The sequence below is a fragment of the Balaenoptera physalus genome, assembly GCF_965194825.1.
Source record: "Balaenoptera physalus genome assembly, chromosome: 3".
Taxonomy (NCBI): domain Eukaryota; kingdom Metazoa; phylum Chordata; class Mammalia; order Artiodactyla; family Balaenopteridae; genus Balaenoptera; species Balaenoptera physalus.
In genome coordinates, this window is record NC_138890.1 from 131,373,786 (window position 1) to 131,392,792 (window position 19,007).

The 19,007-nt window shown below is 39.0% G+C and overlaps 1 protein-coding gene across 21 annotated transcripts in view; it reads left to right on the top strand.

Annotated features, from left to right (window-relative positions):
- PDE4D (phosphodiesterase 4D) overlaps positions 1-19,007 on the top strand; it is a 1,115,543-nt gene that overhangs the window by 919,529 nt on the left and 177,007 nt on the right. For 19 of the 21 annotated variants that reach the window (XM_082457172.1, XM_082457178.1, XM_082457175.1 and 16 more), the window contains 2 exons: positions 4,425-4,498; positions 8,838-8,887. In XM_082457172.1, the coding sequence (XP_082313298.1) occupies positions 4,425-4,498; positions 8,838-8,887 (124 nt within the window). Of the gene's footprint in view, positions 1-3,492; positions 3,933-4,424; positions 4,499-8,837; positions 8,888-19,007 lie in introns of those variants that run through there. The other 2 variants (XM_082457167.1, XM_082457176.1) reach the window with 2 other exon arrangements.

Genomic DNA, 19,007 nt, shown 5'->3' on the forward strand with positions numbered 1-19,007 from the left:
TATTCTCCTGTGTTTGGGTCAAAATCTTTTGGTTTGGGTATTCCCTTAGGGTAAGTGTTGACAGGAATGATGCTGTGTCACCTGGTGCCAGTCGGCAGGTGGCCTTTTCCTCCCAAGGGTGTAGTCACAATTTGGCCAGAGTTCTTGAGGGGACCAAGGAACACCAAGGAGGCACAACACTGATGAAATGTAGGGAACCCTGCTTTGTAGTCAGTTGCCTCCAGCCCCACCTCCCATTATTTGTGTTGCACCGTTTGTGACTACCTTGTAAAACTCTAAGTCAACTAGAATCCTCCTCTGGAGGTGTGCAATATTAAAAGAAGTGGAATCTTTGGTTAAGGAAAAGATAGGAAATGTCCAAGTATTATCCTGGATCCTTGGAGAGACCCTCATGTCATTCAGACTGAGCAGATATGCCTGATTTAAAAATACAGGGTAGGAACAAGCAAGTCATTTCACCTTTACTCTTACCAAAATACAGCACGTGGGATAATTTTAGGAAAAATGCAGTGGTTATTAACCCTGTAGAACATTACTGTTCCTTGGTAATTGGACATTGTCAATTTTATAAAAATGCCCTTGCGTGTCTCTTCCCCATTTCACTCAGAAACAGTAATCTGGTGATCTCATCATTGAATCCAACAGGCTCTCCCTGCCTGGCTAAGAAAGAAGAAAATCATCACATTTCAGTTGCTTATACCTGTTAGGTTTTTTTATCCTTCATTAAAATAAATTTCAGTAGCATGTTCTAGGAATCTAAGTACTTTTGGGGTTGAACTATATAAAACTATCAATATTCAACCTTTGCTGACATACAAAAACAGCAAGTTCATATGGTTTAACCAAAACGTAACTTGGAAAGAGGTTTTCTATCAAAATGACCTCTTTGTCTTGTAAATAATCATAATTTGGCTCCAGGTTTTTCTGGAGCTAAAACCCAGGCAAGGAGTTCTTTCTCCCTCCTCGGCCCCTCCCACCCCACCCAACCCAAGGCCTGTGGCAACTCATGGTCTTTGTTTTAGTGCCATCTAGTGGCATAAAGTATATTTGGAATCAAAAACAATCCTCAAAACAATTTTTTGTTTGTTTGTTTTTGTTTTTTTTGGTTATTTTTTAAGCAGGAGTTTTTTTTAACACGGATGTTATTGCCACATCTTTTTTTTTAAAAAACAATCTCCTCTTCAAACCTTTATAAGAAATTATTATTATATAAGTACACATTTCTTTTAGGCTAGTGTGTTCAGATGTTTAACTTTTTAATGAAGTCCACATTTTCCTGCCATTTTCAGCGAATCTTATTGGTTAATAGATGTTTAGAAATACCTAAGAAAGTCTGAGATTAGTGTGTGCAAATAGCATTTAATCCCTCTCACAGACCAGTACAACTCTGTGCAAAAGTTTTCCATAACACTCATCATTTCTTTCTTAAAGTGTATTATTTCTCCTCATTCCCAATGTATTTTGACTTTGACTGATTATACTTTTGCTTGGAGGGGCAGAAGAGAAAGAAATGACCTTAATTTTCTAACCGTTGAGCTGTGTGGGAGAAAACCTCAGGGACCGTTTTGGGTAGCAAGCATTAAAGAGTGAAGAAAATTATAGAAGCATCAGAGCCCTGACTATAGCTCTTAGAGGGTTGAATTCAAGAAGGGTGAGAGCTGCCCTGTAACAAAAGCGAAGAAAGATTGAACCCTAACTAAGGGGCTTGTGTAAAACTGTTTCTAGTTCTTCCCCACAGCCTGTAGTAGCAGATGTCTCACTCTTTGTGTCCTGCAATGCAGGCGAGAACAGAAAAGACTAACCCAGTGCCTTTGGGATGTGGTCACCCAGGATCACTCGACTCGGCCTAGGGCAACACCCCCTTATAACATTTGGTTGAGACTTTTATTTACACTTTTTGCCAGTATCATGTGTCGTAGTGCAGGCGAGAATAGTTAATACTTAACATAACATGTGTAAAATATTATTTGTCCTACCACAAAAACAATAATGTAATACTTGCACACATAGGGAATGATGTAGCTACAAGGTTATTTACTGCAGCCGTGTTTGTAAAAGTGAAATTTAGGAGACAATCTAAAAGTCAATGAGGAGAGGGCACAGGCAGCTGAATGGAGAAGGGGCTGAAAGGGAAATTTCTTTCTTCACTTTCTATTTTGAAATATTTCATCCATATAAGAGAAGCTATCTAGGGACTTTCTAAAATATAAAGAATAGCACTAAAATCAACAGTTTAAGAAATAGAACAGTGCCAAGATTTTAATGCCCTGAGTGTCCTTCCCGGATTTCATCTATCTGCCTCCTATCAGAAATAACAATAATTTTGCTTTTTGTCTTTGTTATTGAGAAAGAGACAATCTACTTTTGCTTAAATTCTGTACCCTGTGGGGATAGAGATTATGCAAAAATAAATATAAAATTTAAAAATTAAATTTAAATTAAAAACCAAAATAAAATCATCTAATTTAATATCTTTATTATAACAGAGGCAAAAACCTGTATACAGAAAAACAAGTGGAGTAGATCTTTCATGAAGTAATGCTTCCTTTCAAATGAGCATAAAACATGAATTACCTGCGCTACTATTTCTATTTGCCCAGCTGTCAGATGCAGTGCACTTACTATAGTTTATTAAAATAAAGTTCTCTGAATTCTGAGGTTAAATTTTTGCCTAGAATAAGGATCGATCAGGGGGCACAATAATCTTATTTAAAATGCTTTATTAGTGTATTTGATATTCAATTCTTAAAGCATAAATTCAGCCTGCATGATTTTTCAGATTTCTTTCTGCATCACTCAAGATTTCATGCCTAATAAAAGACATCATGGTTTGATGTCAGCAGTTGGCTATTTGAATACTCCGTCATAGGCAGCGTGACCTTTCGGCAATGTGAGTTGTTTATCTGTGATAATGAGCCAGATTTTTCCAGTGACTGAGTTAATCATGGTTGGCACCTTAGGAATCACCATTAACTCCTTCAGGGGATAATGCTGTAGGTCACTGCCCCAGGGCATAAACAGTATCCCAGTGACTTAGAAGAATTAATGCCAGTTTCAAAAATGTCTGAGACATTTTGTCTTACAACAAAATTTAGACTGACTTTAGTCTAGGTCAGCGCCAAATGACAAAATTCTGGAAACAGCTCTGGAACCCTTGGAGCAATTATAAAAAATGTGCCCTGCTCCCACTGCCACCGGCATATTGTCAGTTATAGGCATTAAGTAAATTCCCTGTGCACACGCCAAATCATTAAATGGAATGTTGCCATCATGGGCTAATATTCACTGAGTGCCTTGTGTTTGCCAGGCACTGTTCTTGGCACCTAAACTGTCATTTCATCTCATTTTCACAGCAACCCTGTGAGGTAGATGTCACTATCCTGGTGTACAGATGAGAAAGTAAGGGTCAGAGAGCTGATGCAACTTGTCTAAGTTCACACGATGACTATATAACAGAAGTAGGCAGTCTGGGGTGTTATTGGTACCTAATAAGACATCTGAAATCTATGTTTTAGGTCAACTTAACATTGTGATTGTCACCCAGATGGCCCATAACCTCACCTAATATAGGCTCCGCCCTGGGGGGACTTGTGCATTCTAGGAGGAAGTGAGGGGGGTAGAAGGAGACAGTGTTCTTGTCACTTTTCTCTCCTAGTCTTTCGATTCTTTTGCCACTTTATAGTTTCACTAGAATTAGAAAAACGGAGGGGCTATCAGAGATAGTGGGACCTATTGGTCCAGCCTTGTGTATGTGGATATGTTGTGTCTATGTATTCATTTACACAACACATTTTTCTTGAGTGTCCTCTGTGGGCCAGGCACTGTGCACATGGACAGTCTCATTTTACTTGAGACCATATAATTCATTATTCAGATAACCTTAACGAAGCAAAGAAGCTCTGTTTACCAGCTAGAATAACCATGTGGCAAAGGTGAAAAAACAATTTAAAATTTACTTTGTTTGCCAATTTCAAGATTACGGCATTCTTGGTGAACGTTTGAAGAGAACTTGGGGGTAATTCTGTTTGACATTTTGCCCCTAAAGTGAGACTTTATTAATATTTTATATTATGCTATTTCAAATATGCATAAAATGCAACAACATGCTATCCATATTGCCTGGGATACTGTTTTAGTGGCTGGGAAATCCAGGAATACTGTGGAAACTGCTGCTATTGTCACCATATTCATAGACGATAAGGAGAAATATCTGGAAAATCCTTAAGTCTGGCCTCTCTGGCTTTCAAATGGATCCATGTAAACTTTACCAGGTGCTGGGAGATTCTTCAGTACTATATGAAACTAAGTTGCAAGCAATATCAAATTTTCACTTAATAAACCAGTTTTAAAAATCACCAAACCACTTCATATTGCATTAAAGAGGGCCTTATTTCAAGAAGTTTAAAGAATCATTTTCGTTGTAGGTCTTGGCCAGCCTGCGAACTGTACGGAACAACTTTGCTGCATTGACTAATTTGCAAGACCGAGCACCTAGCAAGTAAGTTATTCATTTTTTCCCCCCTCCTTCTGGCTGAACTTTTATACAGTGTTTTTTCCATTTGATTGAACTCAAGGCAGTATATTAGATTTCTCTGAATCATTGCCATGCTGTCTAACCATTTACACTAAGTCATATGAAGTCCTGTTAATTTTCTGTAAATACTTTGTAGTGATGGTTCTCCTATCAGAAATGAATCAGGATGGCAAATAAATATGGTGATTCCATCTGTCAGAAATCACCTGGCAGGATCAGTCCTCTGCCCAGTTATTTACACTCAGGGTAACTTTATAGGTTTGGCTTAATTCATAAATTTACCATGGGCAAATAACGTCATCAAGCTTTGAAGTCAACCCCAAGTTATCCTCTTACTTCTAAGACAACCATTACTTGGAGAAGTGTCATATCATAGGGAAGATCTCTAATTCTCTTGCCGTTACTGACTCAGATCAGCAACAGCATGGAAGTGTTAACACAATGGGGATTTATGGGATAACAGGGGAAGCATTTGAGAGAGAAAGGTAAGATGGAAAATAACTATAATTTGGGGGTCCTAATAAAGATGGAAAATGAAAAAAAGAAAATTAATTTTCTAAGATTAAATGGAAAACTGATTATTCAAATGCCATAATTTTGACAATCTATTATGAATAATACAATATTATCATTAAAATATCAACTCTGAAGAATTTTCCAGAAAAAAAAACCATTTCTTTAAATCAATATTAAGAGGACAGTGAATAGAAATTTATTTGAACTTATCTAAGCATATAAAATTTTGTTGTAATTACTACTTCTTAAAGAACACATGAAAAAAATCTAAACTTTCCATCCCATAATAATAGAATCTACCTCCCAAATTCACATTTTCCATGATTAAGAAAAGCTCTGGCCATTATGCACATACTTTTTGTGATAGAACAAGGTTTTTCTTAAAAAAAAAAAAATCAGTATAAATGCCACAATGCAAATAATTGGAATGGAACCCAGAGGTGTCAGTTGACTGTCGTGTGTTGCAGGTAATGAAATTTTGCAGTCCTGTTCCCTTAGCCTGAGCATTTCTCACCTTCTTCTTCCCCTCCTCATCCACTGGGCTAATTGTAATTCATTCTTTAGGTTACAGTTTAAATGTAATTTCATTTGGGGCACTGTCTCTGACTAACACCCAACATGCGTGCACACCCGCAGGCCCCAGCCTGGGTGGTGTGCTTTTCCATTGCCATCTGATTGCATCCTGTCCTTAACCCCTGCTTTAGCGTGTTTCTCTCAGTGTCCAGTTGCCTATCTGCTTGTCTTAAGAATGTCAGTTCCCAGAGAGCAGAGGTCGTATCCAGTCCACGTTTGAATTCCCGGTGCCTAGTGTAATACCCAGCACAGTGTCATCACTCTGCACGTGCAGCAAACTGGCTGGAGGGGTGACGCCAGGATGCAGAATGGGAAACCTGAGGGTGGGCTTCAAGCTGTTTGTTCATTACCAAACACCTCTTCCACGTTCAATCGCCCCTTTGGGGCTTTTGGCATTTGGTAGCTCCTAGGTATAGTCACCTCCTCTTTGGAAAGTCTCCACCCTGCAAGAGAAATGAAATTACTGGTGTCCCTTACAAACTTTTTTAGCCTCAACTTTTGTCCAGGAAATTGAGATTTTTGTCTTTGAAAGGTGAACAAAACTTTATAACGAATTCCTTTTATGCTGCCTTCAGACTTGGTCACTTGTGTAGCAGCATCTCTACCTGTGGCGGATACATAGTTGTTCAACAGGTGTGAAGGCATCAGGCTGGCCTTTCTGTCCCCAAAGAGATGATCTGAGGCCCATTCTATATGAGACAGAGGTTTTCAGCTGACTTACAGGGACAAAACAGATTAAAATGGAAAAGAGCATCTAGAGGAGGGTAGAAAATCATACTTTATGCCTGAACTTGACCTGCTTTATAATGCCCTGGGTGAAACCTAACCAAACAGTGTTATCTGGCAGACCCTAAGTAAAGGTGTTTGTGGTCTCTCTTTTGGTCGGTACAGATTTGTACCTCCTTTACTGATTCAAACCCAATCAGCCTTTTCAGGTATCAGAATAGTAGGACTCAATCTACACACAGATAAACTCTGTTCTGTTCAGTGATAGCAAAATGGATATGGATAGCAAAATAGTGCATCATCACGTGATGAGTCGAGGGAGCCAGAATTGCCCCGCAGGGTACTCACAGTGCCATTAGAACACTCCCAAGCTCACCGCTGGATTTTGTGGAAGGCATATGCTAGCTTGCATGATCCACCTTTACTATTTACTACAAGAAGGGAGCCTAGAAGCATGCCTCTGAAGCCCTGACCCCTGAAGGTCCTCACTTGCACGTGGCTGACTTTTGCTAACTCGCTGCTGGTTCCTGTGCCCTTGCTCTTCCTTGTCCTTGAGATTTTCCATTCCAGAAGTGAGTTCTGGCTCATTCTTCATTAAATGATTTATCACTGTAGCCATGGATCAAATGATTGATATTTTCTGCTTGTCGTTACTTGTTGAAATATCAAGTTCCCAAGTGCCAGTTGTAGGATTGAAATCAAAAGAAGATAATAAGAAACAAGTCCATGATGTGGTTTCCAAAACTATAGAAAAGTTTAAAAATATTTCTTTGATGGCTTTCCTAGACAAAATGAATGCTTTCTAAATTTTCACAGAGCAAGGGCTAAAAAGGAGTAATCATTATATAAATGATTTGAATAATAAGCTCTCAGCAAGTAGATATCTGTTAGTATATAGACCAAAACTATTTCAGAGTAGCAGTTTTAAACATTAACTTTCTTTTTTATAAAGCATTAGTTAAGTTTCAAATTCCCCCATTTTATTTCATAATAAAGACTAAAATAACTCAGAAGTAAATGTTGGTGCGTTTTCAATCAAATGCAAATTTTCAATCCCAAACTGATATCAGTAAATTTAAGAGCAATAAGACAGAGCCAGATGCTGACTGGAACTAAGGCAGTGGGAATTTAAAAAGTACCAGACTGCTTTCCCCATGTATCTTCCAGCCCTGCTAAGAGATTCATCATCTCAGGAAGGCAGATTGGACCAGGGCTCTGCAGGAACCTTCCATCTGCACAGGTTCCACGAAAGCAGCCTAAAAATAAGGCAACATAGCAGAGTGCAGGCCCTAGAATCACATTGCTTCAGTTCAAATCTCAGCTTTCTTACTTTGAAGAAGTGATTTAAATTTCCAAAGCCTGTGTTTTCTTCATTGGTAAAATGGGAACCATGAGTCTGCCTGCCTTAAGGTTTCTTATGAGGGATTAAATGAGATAATTCATCTAAAGTGCTCCTTTAGCACAGCGTCCGACACGCAATAAGTCCGTATTAAGCGTTAGCCACTACTAGAAGTACCAAAACAAACAACCCCCAGAAATGAAAACAAACATTTTTCAGACACCCTTGAATGTATCTATTTTCTAAAATTTTCTTAAAGATCACTAATTTTAAGAGCTTTCAATTGTAAGTAACAACTTTATAAGGTTACATTTCAAAAAAAATTAATGGAGATTCCATAAATGATATTTTCTTCAACATAATCGATTAAGCAGTGGCTACATTGTGCTGGGCTCTGCAGGGAATACAAGTTAATCAAATAGCATGGGGTTTTGTTTTTGTTTTTGTTTTTTACCCCAAGGGGTTTATAATCATCGTGTGAAACTTCGCCAACATCTGAAAAATTAGAGAATGCAAAATAGAATTGATTTAAGTACCTTTAGTTTATAGTGTTTCTAAAGTCTCTGTAGCATCTCTTTGGCCCCATCGTTAATATACCTCTCTAACAAATGAATCAGAGGTGTTTCTTAATATAAGGAAATAGAAAGGAAAAAGTTGAAGTATAATAGCTTCTCAAAGTGCAATCTAGTTTACAAGGGGTCATTCACTTCTGATAATGTATAGGCAATCATGAGAATTTATGCCAAAAATAAAAGTTTCTTAACACTGTATTAGAGAAACCAATTGTAGACTGACTGCTTTTTCAAGTTCAGAAAGTCTGTGTTTGCTCTGTAAGCCCTGGCTTAATTGAATATGGTCAATCAATAAGGACTTCCTCTTCTCTCTTGTCTCTGTGACGTTTACATCAGCTTTATTTACCCCAAAGTCTATCACCATGTGATTTAGATTTTTTTTTTGACACGTGATCTGAACTATAGTACAAAGGGTACCTAGGAACTTGACTGGCTAGTCTGAAAGAAATCTTCATTTGCATGTCCTAACTTAAAAATAATCCTTAAATTTAAATGGCATATCTGAAATGACTCAGAGAGTCCTCAGACCAACAAAGTATCATATATTTACAGCTCTGTATTTTTCTCTCTTTGTCAGAAGATCACCCATGTGCAACCAACCGTCCATCAACAAAGCCACCCTAACAGGTAAGAAGGACCTGGGAGATTATTCTTCTCACATCTAGGAAAAAAGCATATTTTCCAAGAGTCAACCTTATTAGCACCAATTGTTTCTGCAATTCTAAAATCTTTAAGAAATTAATCCTTTCTTCTCTATATTATCATTTCTCTCACTGATCTCGCAAGCTGTCCATTTAACCTATTGGAAAAACTTAACTGATGTGCCATTTTTTTTAAACAAGTTAAATTTTTGCTCTTACTCGGTTGAGTGTTGCTCTGGGCATTTGTATTTTGAGAGATAGCATTACCTTCGAAATGCTGACCATGTTTCCGAGCTTGTGTTATCAGCATGATGTTAATATACGGTCGCTTGGTTTAATGAAAGTCAAAGCATAAATAAAAGGTACCTTCTTGGTTAATGAATTTCCCAGTTGTGTGTAGGAAGGAACACCATTCCAGTACTCCTGATTTGGACCCAGAGAGTTGAGATTAAGTTCAGTCTGGAAGAGGAGAGAAGAAGTAATTTTACAATACAGAAAAGTTCAATGAGATCAAAAGAACAGATGTTTGGGGAAGAGAAGTGGATGGAAGGATGAGGGGCGTAGAGGTCAGAAGAATAAAATTACTCCGATTCCTATTAGTCTATTTTAGACATGGGGCTTGACCTCAGCCGAGCCAAAAACAGAACAGATGATCTCATTTTGCTAAACCTGAAACCGAATTGAACTCATTTGATCATTTCTTGAAACCCCAATTGATTCATTAAAATAATTGCCTGGAGAAGAAAACCCATGTTTTCTAAAATTATTACCAGAAGACAATTAACATATTCTCCAAACTAGACCAATAGTTCACTTGATTCAAGTGTCTTCTTTGGACTCCAGCTCATGATATGCAGAGGAGCTCATTATTACATTATTAGTGACTCTACTTTGCTTGAAAGTTAACTTCATCATGTCCAACTGGGCTCCTTTGTGGTCACCACATCAAAGTGATTCTGGGACAGTCGTCAATGTTGGTCTTTCCTGAATGCCTTTCAAATGGGACTTGTGTTCCACTGACTATTACATTATTGGTTCTCTTTTCCACGTGTATCTTTCAAGATCTTATTGGTGATGCTTTTCAACTGGCATTTCATAGTCTTATGCCTGGTTTACCCATTTTCTTCTTGGCACTGGTCAAGAGATGAACAATCATTGAAATTCCTACAGATTAAAGTAAGTTCTTTGAGTAACAGATTTCTTCTTCAGAAACCCCAATTTAATATGAAAGAGCCCAAATCTACCTGGGGCCTCTAATGAGAGAGACCACATGGAACCTGGTCCCCAGCCCTGCTCCCAGCACTAGACCTGACCCATATAAAGAGGGAGACCGTCACCCCCTTTATCTTTGCAATAAGTAAGACTCCTCTGACCTCGCAGTCTGTGCAGAACTCAGTGCTATTTTGGTCCCTGAAAGCTTGTAGCCTGAGGTCACATATGAGCCAGCCCCACAGAGCATCCTACCGGAAGAGCAGCTGCAGGTACCAGTGGAGGCTGCTGTGTCCACCAAGAGGTTGTGGGTGCTCCGTGGTCAGGGCAGCTGCCCGGCCACCCTGGCCAACGTCTGGCACTGATTAAAGAAGGAGTAGCTGCACTCAGAGGGCACAGACTTGGTCTTGAACACATATGAGAGGCCCCGTCGAAGCTCCCAGAAATTTCACGTAGTGCTGAGGCCCAGAAGCAATACCAGAGGGGACTGTGGGCCACGGAAATCTGGGCTAATATGGCCTCATTTGTACCCACATGATCTTGACCTGAGGCCTGGGGACGGTGGGGCTCTAGAAGTATCTTATTTAGGAAGGGAAACGAATTAACTGTCATTAAGGGCTTTGTGCGGCTGTGTTCATCCCAAAGCACAACAGGAAATTAAATGACTAGTGAATGGAAGCCTTCTTCCTTGCCCAAGAATAGCAAACCAAGGTGAAAAAGTCAGATGAGGGGGTGAGGGAATGAGGGCAACAGCAAGGGACATTCTTCTCTCTGAGCTCATTCTGAAAAAGTATGCCCTTAAAACCATAAATCATGGAAACAGTAGTGGTTGAGACTTCGATGGAAGACTTCAGACACACAGAAAAGGTGGTGCTTGTGAATTCCTGCCCTCAGCAGCTGACAGTTCAGGATTTAACTCCAAGTTCGCTCCCTGGCAAGTGAGTGAAGTGGAGAAGAGTGTTAAAAAGAGTCAGTGGGGCACGCTGGAAGAGGAACTTGGCCTTCTTAGAAAGTTTTCTTAGATTCTAGAGGAACAGTGTAGTATACAGGTAAGTTCATGGTTGGTCCAAAAGGCCGCTGTGGTGGACAGGCACCTCTGGAGGGCAGCTCCATAGAACATCACTGACAGGGCGCTCCTGGAATTGGGGGGCGGGGGTCGAGAAGCTGCTCTGCATGTCCAGAATCCAAGCCATGTTCTATCATGGTAGCTGTGTGGCTCTGGGCAGGTTACATAGCCTATCCCTGCCTGTTTTCCCATTTACAAAACAGCGATCATACGTCATGCAGTTATTGCTAAATAAATGAGTTCATCTGTACAATGCTCTTAGCATAGAGTAAGCACTCAGTGCATCATTTTATCTTGCTTTGTTGTTGTTTTTATTGGTTTTTGTTTTTAGGATTCATGCCGTATGTAACTAGGGGTGATGGAAAGAACAGGCCAGAGAGATGAGAAAAGGAAAGGGAAGAGTGAAAGACAAACTGGCAAGGTCATAGGAGTAAAAGTTATGGATCCCCCCCAAAATGGTCAAAATGCACACACTTCCTTTGTGCCTGTTGTAAGTGGGGCCTCTAATTGCTCCCAGCGCTACATCCCGACCTCTCATCACAGCCACAGGCATTGGTGCCTTTGTGGTGTGGATGATAAACTATTGTTCAGGATTATTTTCAAAGTTGAAGAACTTATTTTTGAGTCACAGAACTTTGAAGACAGAAAATTAACTCTCCATAAGTCAACTTCTTGAGTTTTATAAAAGGAGAGTTGAGAACTTTAACTCTCTCTCTCTGTCACACTACGCCTTCTAAACTTGCTCCCGTAGAACTTAGACTACTCTTTTCCCCCTTGGAGGTTATTCCATTTGACATGTGTTAAAGCCAGGGAAGTTTGATTTTATCTCATTAGGGCTAAAGCATGTTAGTTGGTTGCCAGATTTTATTTCTATACATAATAGGTAAATACATAGCTCTACAACGATTTAACAATTTTTCAAAAAATAAAGCTTCCAAATGTGCATTTAGAAAAGAGCCTTCCTGCTAAATGGCTCTTTGTTCTTTAGTGTGATATAACAAAAAGACTGGTGTGTGGCATTTGGGGGCCTGAGTGTAAACCCTGTCTCTCTCATTCGCTTTATTCCCTCATTTGAAGAATGGAGATAGGAGTTCCTCTCAGTGCTGTTGCAGGAATTCAAGGAGGTAGGTTAGACGAGGAACAGAAACCTGTCATGAGTAACTCACCAAGTGTTTTCTTCCTACAACCCTCCTCCATGCCTGACATTTTGTTGTTGTTCCTAAAGCTATTTTAAAAACGGGTAGCGTAGAGGAGGAGGACCTTGGTGATGTGTCAGCTTTACTCGTGCACTTCATTTATGATTTGGTTTGCAGACAGTAACGATGGGACATTTTTAGGAATCCCTATACTTAGTGCAAGGCTCACGTGCATAGGTCCTTAGCGGATGGTGAGTAGCAGAACTAAAGAGTGTGTAGAAACATGAGAGGGCAGCAAAGAGTCAGAGCTGCCCAAGCCATACCTGCGTTGTGACATTGAGCTCGGGTTTTGGTGTAGAGCCATGTCTTTGGGGGCACAATTGGTTCTCTTGAGCATTTCATTTTCAAATGATGTTCACTCAAGAAAAGAGTTCTGTGGCCATCTCATGAGACCTTGTCACGTCCCCACGATATCACTTTACAATGTTTGTTATTTCCATATTTTCTGTCCCTTTATTTAATCATATTTAAACTGAGGATTTTCATGTGAGAATGTAACTGAGAGAAAATTTATTTAAACTTTCTTTTAAACTTTTAAAGATGAGAAAACTGAGACCTAGTGAGAGAAAATACTACTTAGAGGCAGAGCCAGGAATAAATGCAGGACTCCTTTTTGCCAAGTTTAGGATCCTTCTTATACATAACCCTATAAAATTATCCATCAAATGAGGGTAGCCTTCAGACCCACCATGGAAGTATATGTTTTGGAGAAAGTAAAAGAAATCTTACAGGATATTGATTTCTGGGTAATAGATATAACATTGGATTTTCTTTGTATATGGACCCAAAAATTTGAAAATATCCTGTGCCGATTTCTCACTGGACAGGTCTTTGTATTTAGAGCTATTTTTATTATATCCATAGCTTATATCTTAGAGGCCCTCAGATAAGTAAAGATTGGCAGACTAAGGAGAAAATACAACTTCTATCCGTGCAATAAAACTAGTACAATTGCCCACTCTTTACCTGTAGAGGGAGTGCAGGGACAAGCGTAAAATAACGCAAAAGTAGTTTTAGTCCAAAAAAAATTTTAGGTATATCTCCACTCATATTTTTTACCCTGAATATTCCTAACTCCTTAAAAAAAAAAAAAAGAGTGCATTTTCAATAGAATTTAATCAGTTGGTAAGCAGAGGATTTAAAAAGTAAACTATCCAAATATACTAGTTAGTCAAAATACAATAAGACACTTACTCTTGTTTGTTTATTGTTCTGCTAAAGCACAAAGCAGTTTCTAAAATCCATTGAAGAAAAAAAAAAAGCAAAGATTTTTAACTGGAACAGTTATTTTGTTATTACCGGGACTAATCATTTAACACTTTGCGCCACTGAAGAAAGGAAACTAAACAACTACTTTATGTGACAATAGCAATGCTAGTGACTTATGTAGGTTTGCCTTTTAAATCTGCGTGTGCGCATGTGTGTGTGTAATAAAAACAACTAGTGTACATAACGTGAAAAGAAATATATATATATATAAAACAGATAGTAGTTGGAAGCACAAGCCACTAAAGAAGGCAAAAGAGACCTCAGTGAGAGCAATACGTAAGGGCTGAGGGGACATCGAACTAAAAATGTATGTTAGGGCAGCGAGTGTGGGGCGCGGACGAAGACCCAGCCGTTGCCCTGGACGTCTCACCTTCCTCATCAGCCACTAGCAGGCACTAGCTTCATCGTGCAGCTCTTTTTCTCCTTTCTTTTAACAAGAGCAAAGATTGTGGTGACGCTTTAATGATTGCAGAGAATGAGTGCGCAGTAAGCTGTTTTAGGAATGTGATTGAAGAATGCTGTGTACACATTATGCTTAATAGCTTTAATAAAAAATTAATAACAATTGTGTATGTGAGTGTTAGACATTGGCTTTTGTGGGGAGCTTTTTGCTTGTTTTACTTTTATATTCAATACATCTGATGAATGTGGAGTATTCTAAATTTTTTGAGCCAGAGGAGTTTACTTTTACAAAAATCCCCACGTTAAAAAGACCTCTCCGGGAAAAACATTGAACTAAAAGATTTGCTTAAGTGCATGGAGTATGACTGCTTGTTACTTAAATTTATGATCTTTTAGAGGGGTCAAAGCCTGTTTTCTTCCTTATAGGCTAACTTGTTTTGCCTTCTTATACGTTCACTAAATAAGTAGAGTTATCTCTACTAATTTGTAAAAAGACCAGGTCTGACAATCACTTTTTGACCAGGAATTGATTAAAGTTATATTTGGTTTTCTAAACAGTAAGAAAGCAAGTGAATGTCACAATCATGGGAAAATATAATTTAATTGTAACTGTATTGCCTGAATATCTGCTCTGGGTATTTTGTTATAACTTTAACTGAAACAGTTAAACAAAACGGCATATTCATTGAGTCCGAACAGCAAAAAGGTTATGAGTGAAACCATATAGATTGAAAACCCAACTTTCCTCTTACTAGCTATGTAATCTTGGTCAATTTACTTAAATTCTCTAAGCTTTCATTTTCTAATCAGTAAATTCTAAGTCAGTGATTAGCATAGTGCTTGGTACCCAGAATGTACTCAACAAATGTTAACTTTGTTAACATTTGGCATGCAATAAGGTAGGTGTTGGAAATAAAAAGATGAGTAGAAGGTGACTACTGGCTTCATGGAAGTCACATGGGGACACCGAACGGAACCATGAATAATTAACAAGCTAAGTGCCACGACTGAAGCAAATTCAAATACATATATGTATTTGAAGGAGAGGGCAAGTGATTCTACCTAGGGGAAGCTCCCTGCTGAACTTAGAAGAAGGTGGAGTTCTCCATATGGTTAGAAGGAGAACACCTCATGCCAAGGGACCAAAAACAGTGAGTGCTGGTTCAGCTCAGGGGACTGGGGACAGTAAAGGACAGAAAGAGTTGAAAGTGTATGGGAGCAACAGAACATGATCTCCAAGAGTAGATTAAGGCAGTAGCATGAAGAGCATTAGAAGTCAGTGTAAATAACAGTGGACTATATTTTACGGGCAATGGGAAATCATCAGTCATTTCTAAGCAGAGGAACAAGTACATATGTTAGAATGACGATGTTGGAAGCTGCATAGAAAACAGATCGAAAGGAAGAGAGACTAGCGGCAGCCTCATACTCATCCAAAGGCCGTTACAGGCCAAGTACCCACTGAAGATCATGTGGATCTGAACTGGGGTGTTGGTGTTGGGGGTGGAGATGAGGAAATGAATTCACAAGTCTTTTCAGAGAGTTGAGAAAGCTTGGTGGGTGATTAGATTGAGAAGTGAGGGAAAAGAAGAGAAAAATGAAGTCATACACACAGGTGTTCATCACAGCATTGTGCATTTGTACAAGAGACTGAAAACAACCCAAGTGCTAAATAATATGTGAGTTCTATTTAAGTATCAAAAATTCCATAATAAAAAAATTTAAATAACTTATTCATGAGAAAAATTTTATAATGTAGAAAAATGCACCTAATTTAAAGAATATATGTTACAAAGTTCTAAGTAAGCAATAGGCACACATTTCATGTATTTTAATTATGTTTATTGTATTTAATTTAAGACATTTTTGGATGTTGACTGGTAACTAGCAAAGGCCAATTTTACATAGAATCTGGTGACAAACTTGTAAGTATCTCTCAGATCAGTCTTCTGTTTGCCTCTCCTCACTAGAAAAGGTACTAATGAGACACTGCCAAATGATCTTTCAATATTATTGTGCCCCAGTGAGCATTCACTGTATTTTCAGATAATAATATGCCTTGGATAGGGCAGCACTCATGGTGATTATTGAGCTTATGACAAGACAGTTCTATTATCCTCCAATCGATCAGAAAAGCTACCATGAAAATAGAGGCATTAAAGTCACCAAAGTCCCCTTCAGCCTGTATCCCTTCCTCACCACCTCGAGTTAGAAAAATGCAACATTTCCCAAACCTGCCTGATCTAAGGAACCCCCAAGGGATCCTTGAAAAACAACATGAAAAAACAGATTCCAAGACAGTGCAGAACAAAATCTTTGGGATAAGGCTCAGGATCTATATTCTTAACAAGTGCTCCAAATTAACGAATCAGCCAAATTTGGGAGAATAATCGGATACTGAATGAAGTAGGCAAGAGTGCTGCTCTGGACAGTGTTGACATTGCGTTGCTGGAAAGTTGTTGGAAAATCATTGTCTTTCTGGAAAATGTATATAGTGACACCCACACCCCCCATCCAACAAACAACGCAGCCTAGGATAAGCAAGATAATATGTGTGGAGTGCTTTGCGATTAGCAAAGGAAATACAAGGTGACATTATTATCTGTGCCATCCTCGTCATCATGGTCATCATCATCTGAACCATCATCCCTGTTATCTCTCCAAATGTATACAAATTTTAATTAGGCCAGCTTGCCCCTCTCCTAGAAGAAAATGAAGTATCATGTCCATGTTTGAGTATGAGGGTGGGAGTGAGTTCGGGAAATGTTATGTTTAGTAACTGTATTCTTTTTGTCTTTTCACACACTGTACCAAGTCTCCTTTAAAAAAAAGAAAGAGAGAGAGAGAAAGAAACAACAAAAGCTGCATTCTTAAGTCACTCCCTTTATCCACAAAGGGCTTCCCACCCATGTATGCCTTAAAAAGTATTCCCCTAGGCACACTCAAATACAAGACTGTGGTAGGGCAAAACAATGAAAATTCCTTTGGGTCTAATTTCCCAAATTTTCCTAGTTGAGTGTTACACTGAATTATTTAACTCTATGAATAAATGAGGATTTCACTCACAGCATTCTTTCTTTCACTATCTCAGAAAATGCTTTTTTAAAAATTGGATCTATTATTAATACTAATATTAATAAAAATTAACATTGTCTGACATTTGATATCTATTAAAGACTCTACATGCATAATCTCTTTTAAATCTTATGATAATTCAATATATAGCTTCAAATGACAAAGTGTAGATTAAGTATGACTCAAAGGCAGAACCTAGAGGCTTCCCTCCCTTAAAATGTATTGGTCCATGCACAGAAACACACACAACCTGCTGTCATCTTCTCCCCAAAGTTATTCTTTCCTTTCTTTCTTCCCTTTCTTTCTTTTTTTCTTTCTTTCTTTCTTTTTTTTTAAAAAAAAGAAGAGACAGCAGAAAATGAACCTACGTTGTCTATTACGGAACATGTGTGAATGGAGGGTAGGACGGAGGATGGATTAGATCTGTGGATACAGAGCAACCCTTTGGGAAACCCTAAGGAGTCAGTTTTATAAGCTAAGGAAAGGATTTTTGCTTGTGGGGTAGAATTCCTCAAGCCTTCGATTCTCACAGTTCTCTTCCTGACTTCTCTGCAGTGCCTGTGTGACAACGCCCAGGGCAGGAGCGTCAGCAAGGAAAGGACCCCACAGTGTGTGGGAGCAGTGAGGATGTCAGAAGGTTCGGGATAGGGCAGTGCTTGAGCCTCTGCACTCACCTTGCTTCTAGGACCAGTCACTGTTAACCCCTGAGATAACAGTTTCTACCATGGGGTGATAGTCATCTTCTCTTTGTGTGTAGACTCACCGTAGGCTCTTCATCTCCATTATCATTTGCTTGGGTACCAGTTCTAGCCATGACATTCCCCAGCTCTCTGTGCCCCAAACGCACTTCCTCTAGATATTTCTGATGTCTACATATCCAGTGCTTTTTAGTGTGCTAGCTTCTCTTTTGTGGTTCTTTTTCGGCCCTGTTGGCACTCTGAAAGCATTTCTAATTCACTGGACTGTTTTCTTCTACCTGCCTAGCAAAACAAATGGATGCTCACGTCTTTTTTTTTTTTTTTTTTTCCGGGTATGTTTCTGGTATTTGCATATTGCACACTGAATTGTCCACGTGCAGAACTTCATTAATGGGTTTGCTCCTTCACTCATTCAGTCACTTGGATGTGAAAGACTGTGCTTGGGCTCTCAGGACCCAATGAGGTATAAGATACCTCCACCAAAAAAAAAAAAAAGATACCTCCACCGAGCTTGACGACTATTATCCTAGAGGTTTGTGGAATTTAGAAAGATAAAATGTGTTCTGTTGAATGACGGAGAGCACTAAGTAAATAGAAAACAAAGCGTTTGTAAATGAGTGGATAAATGAGTTGATAAAATAAGGAAAGTAGGAAGAAAGGGAGGAAGGAGGAAATTGATCAGGCTGAGATCGTTTTCCGAGAGAGCCAGGAGGCCGTCTACAGTGTGAGTTAGCTTAGAGACTGGAAAAAGTCTGGGAAACCACTTGAGGAACTTAGGGAAAACTTAGCAACACAAGAATGTAGAGGAGTGAGAGTAGTAAAAGAAAGGTTTTCTGAATCACCAAGGAGGAAAATAGCAAACGATGGGTCGGGGAACTGAGACTTCAGTTGAGGAAGATGTGGCGGACGGTCTCTAAGATGTGCACTGACTGTGCTCTTTTAAATTGTTTATGTAGAAAGAGATCTAGGTTTTCTCTTCCAGCAGGTATTAATTTTGTAAAAAAATGCAAAATGTTGTATGTTTTGTTTGCTTGTTTGATGTACAAGTCAGAACGTACATAGAGGAATAAGAGCAGGGCTCAGAAGTCGGGAGGTCTGGGTTTCATTGCTGGCTCTCCTGCTCACCCACTTTGTGACCTGGAAAAGTTACTCAAACGCCATGAGTCTTTTCTGTTAAAAGTGTTGAATAAT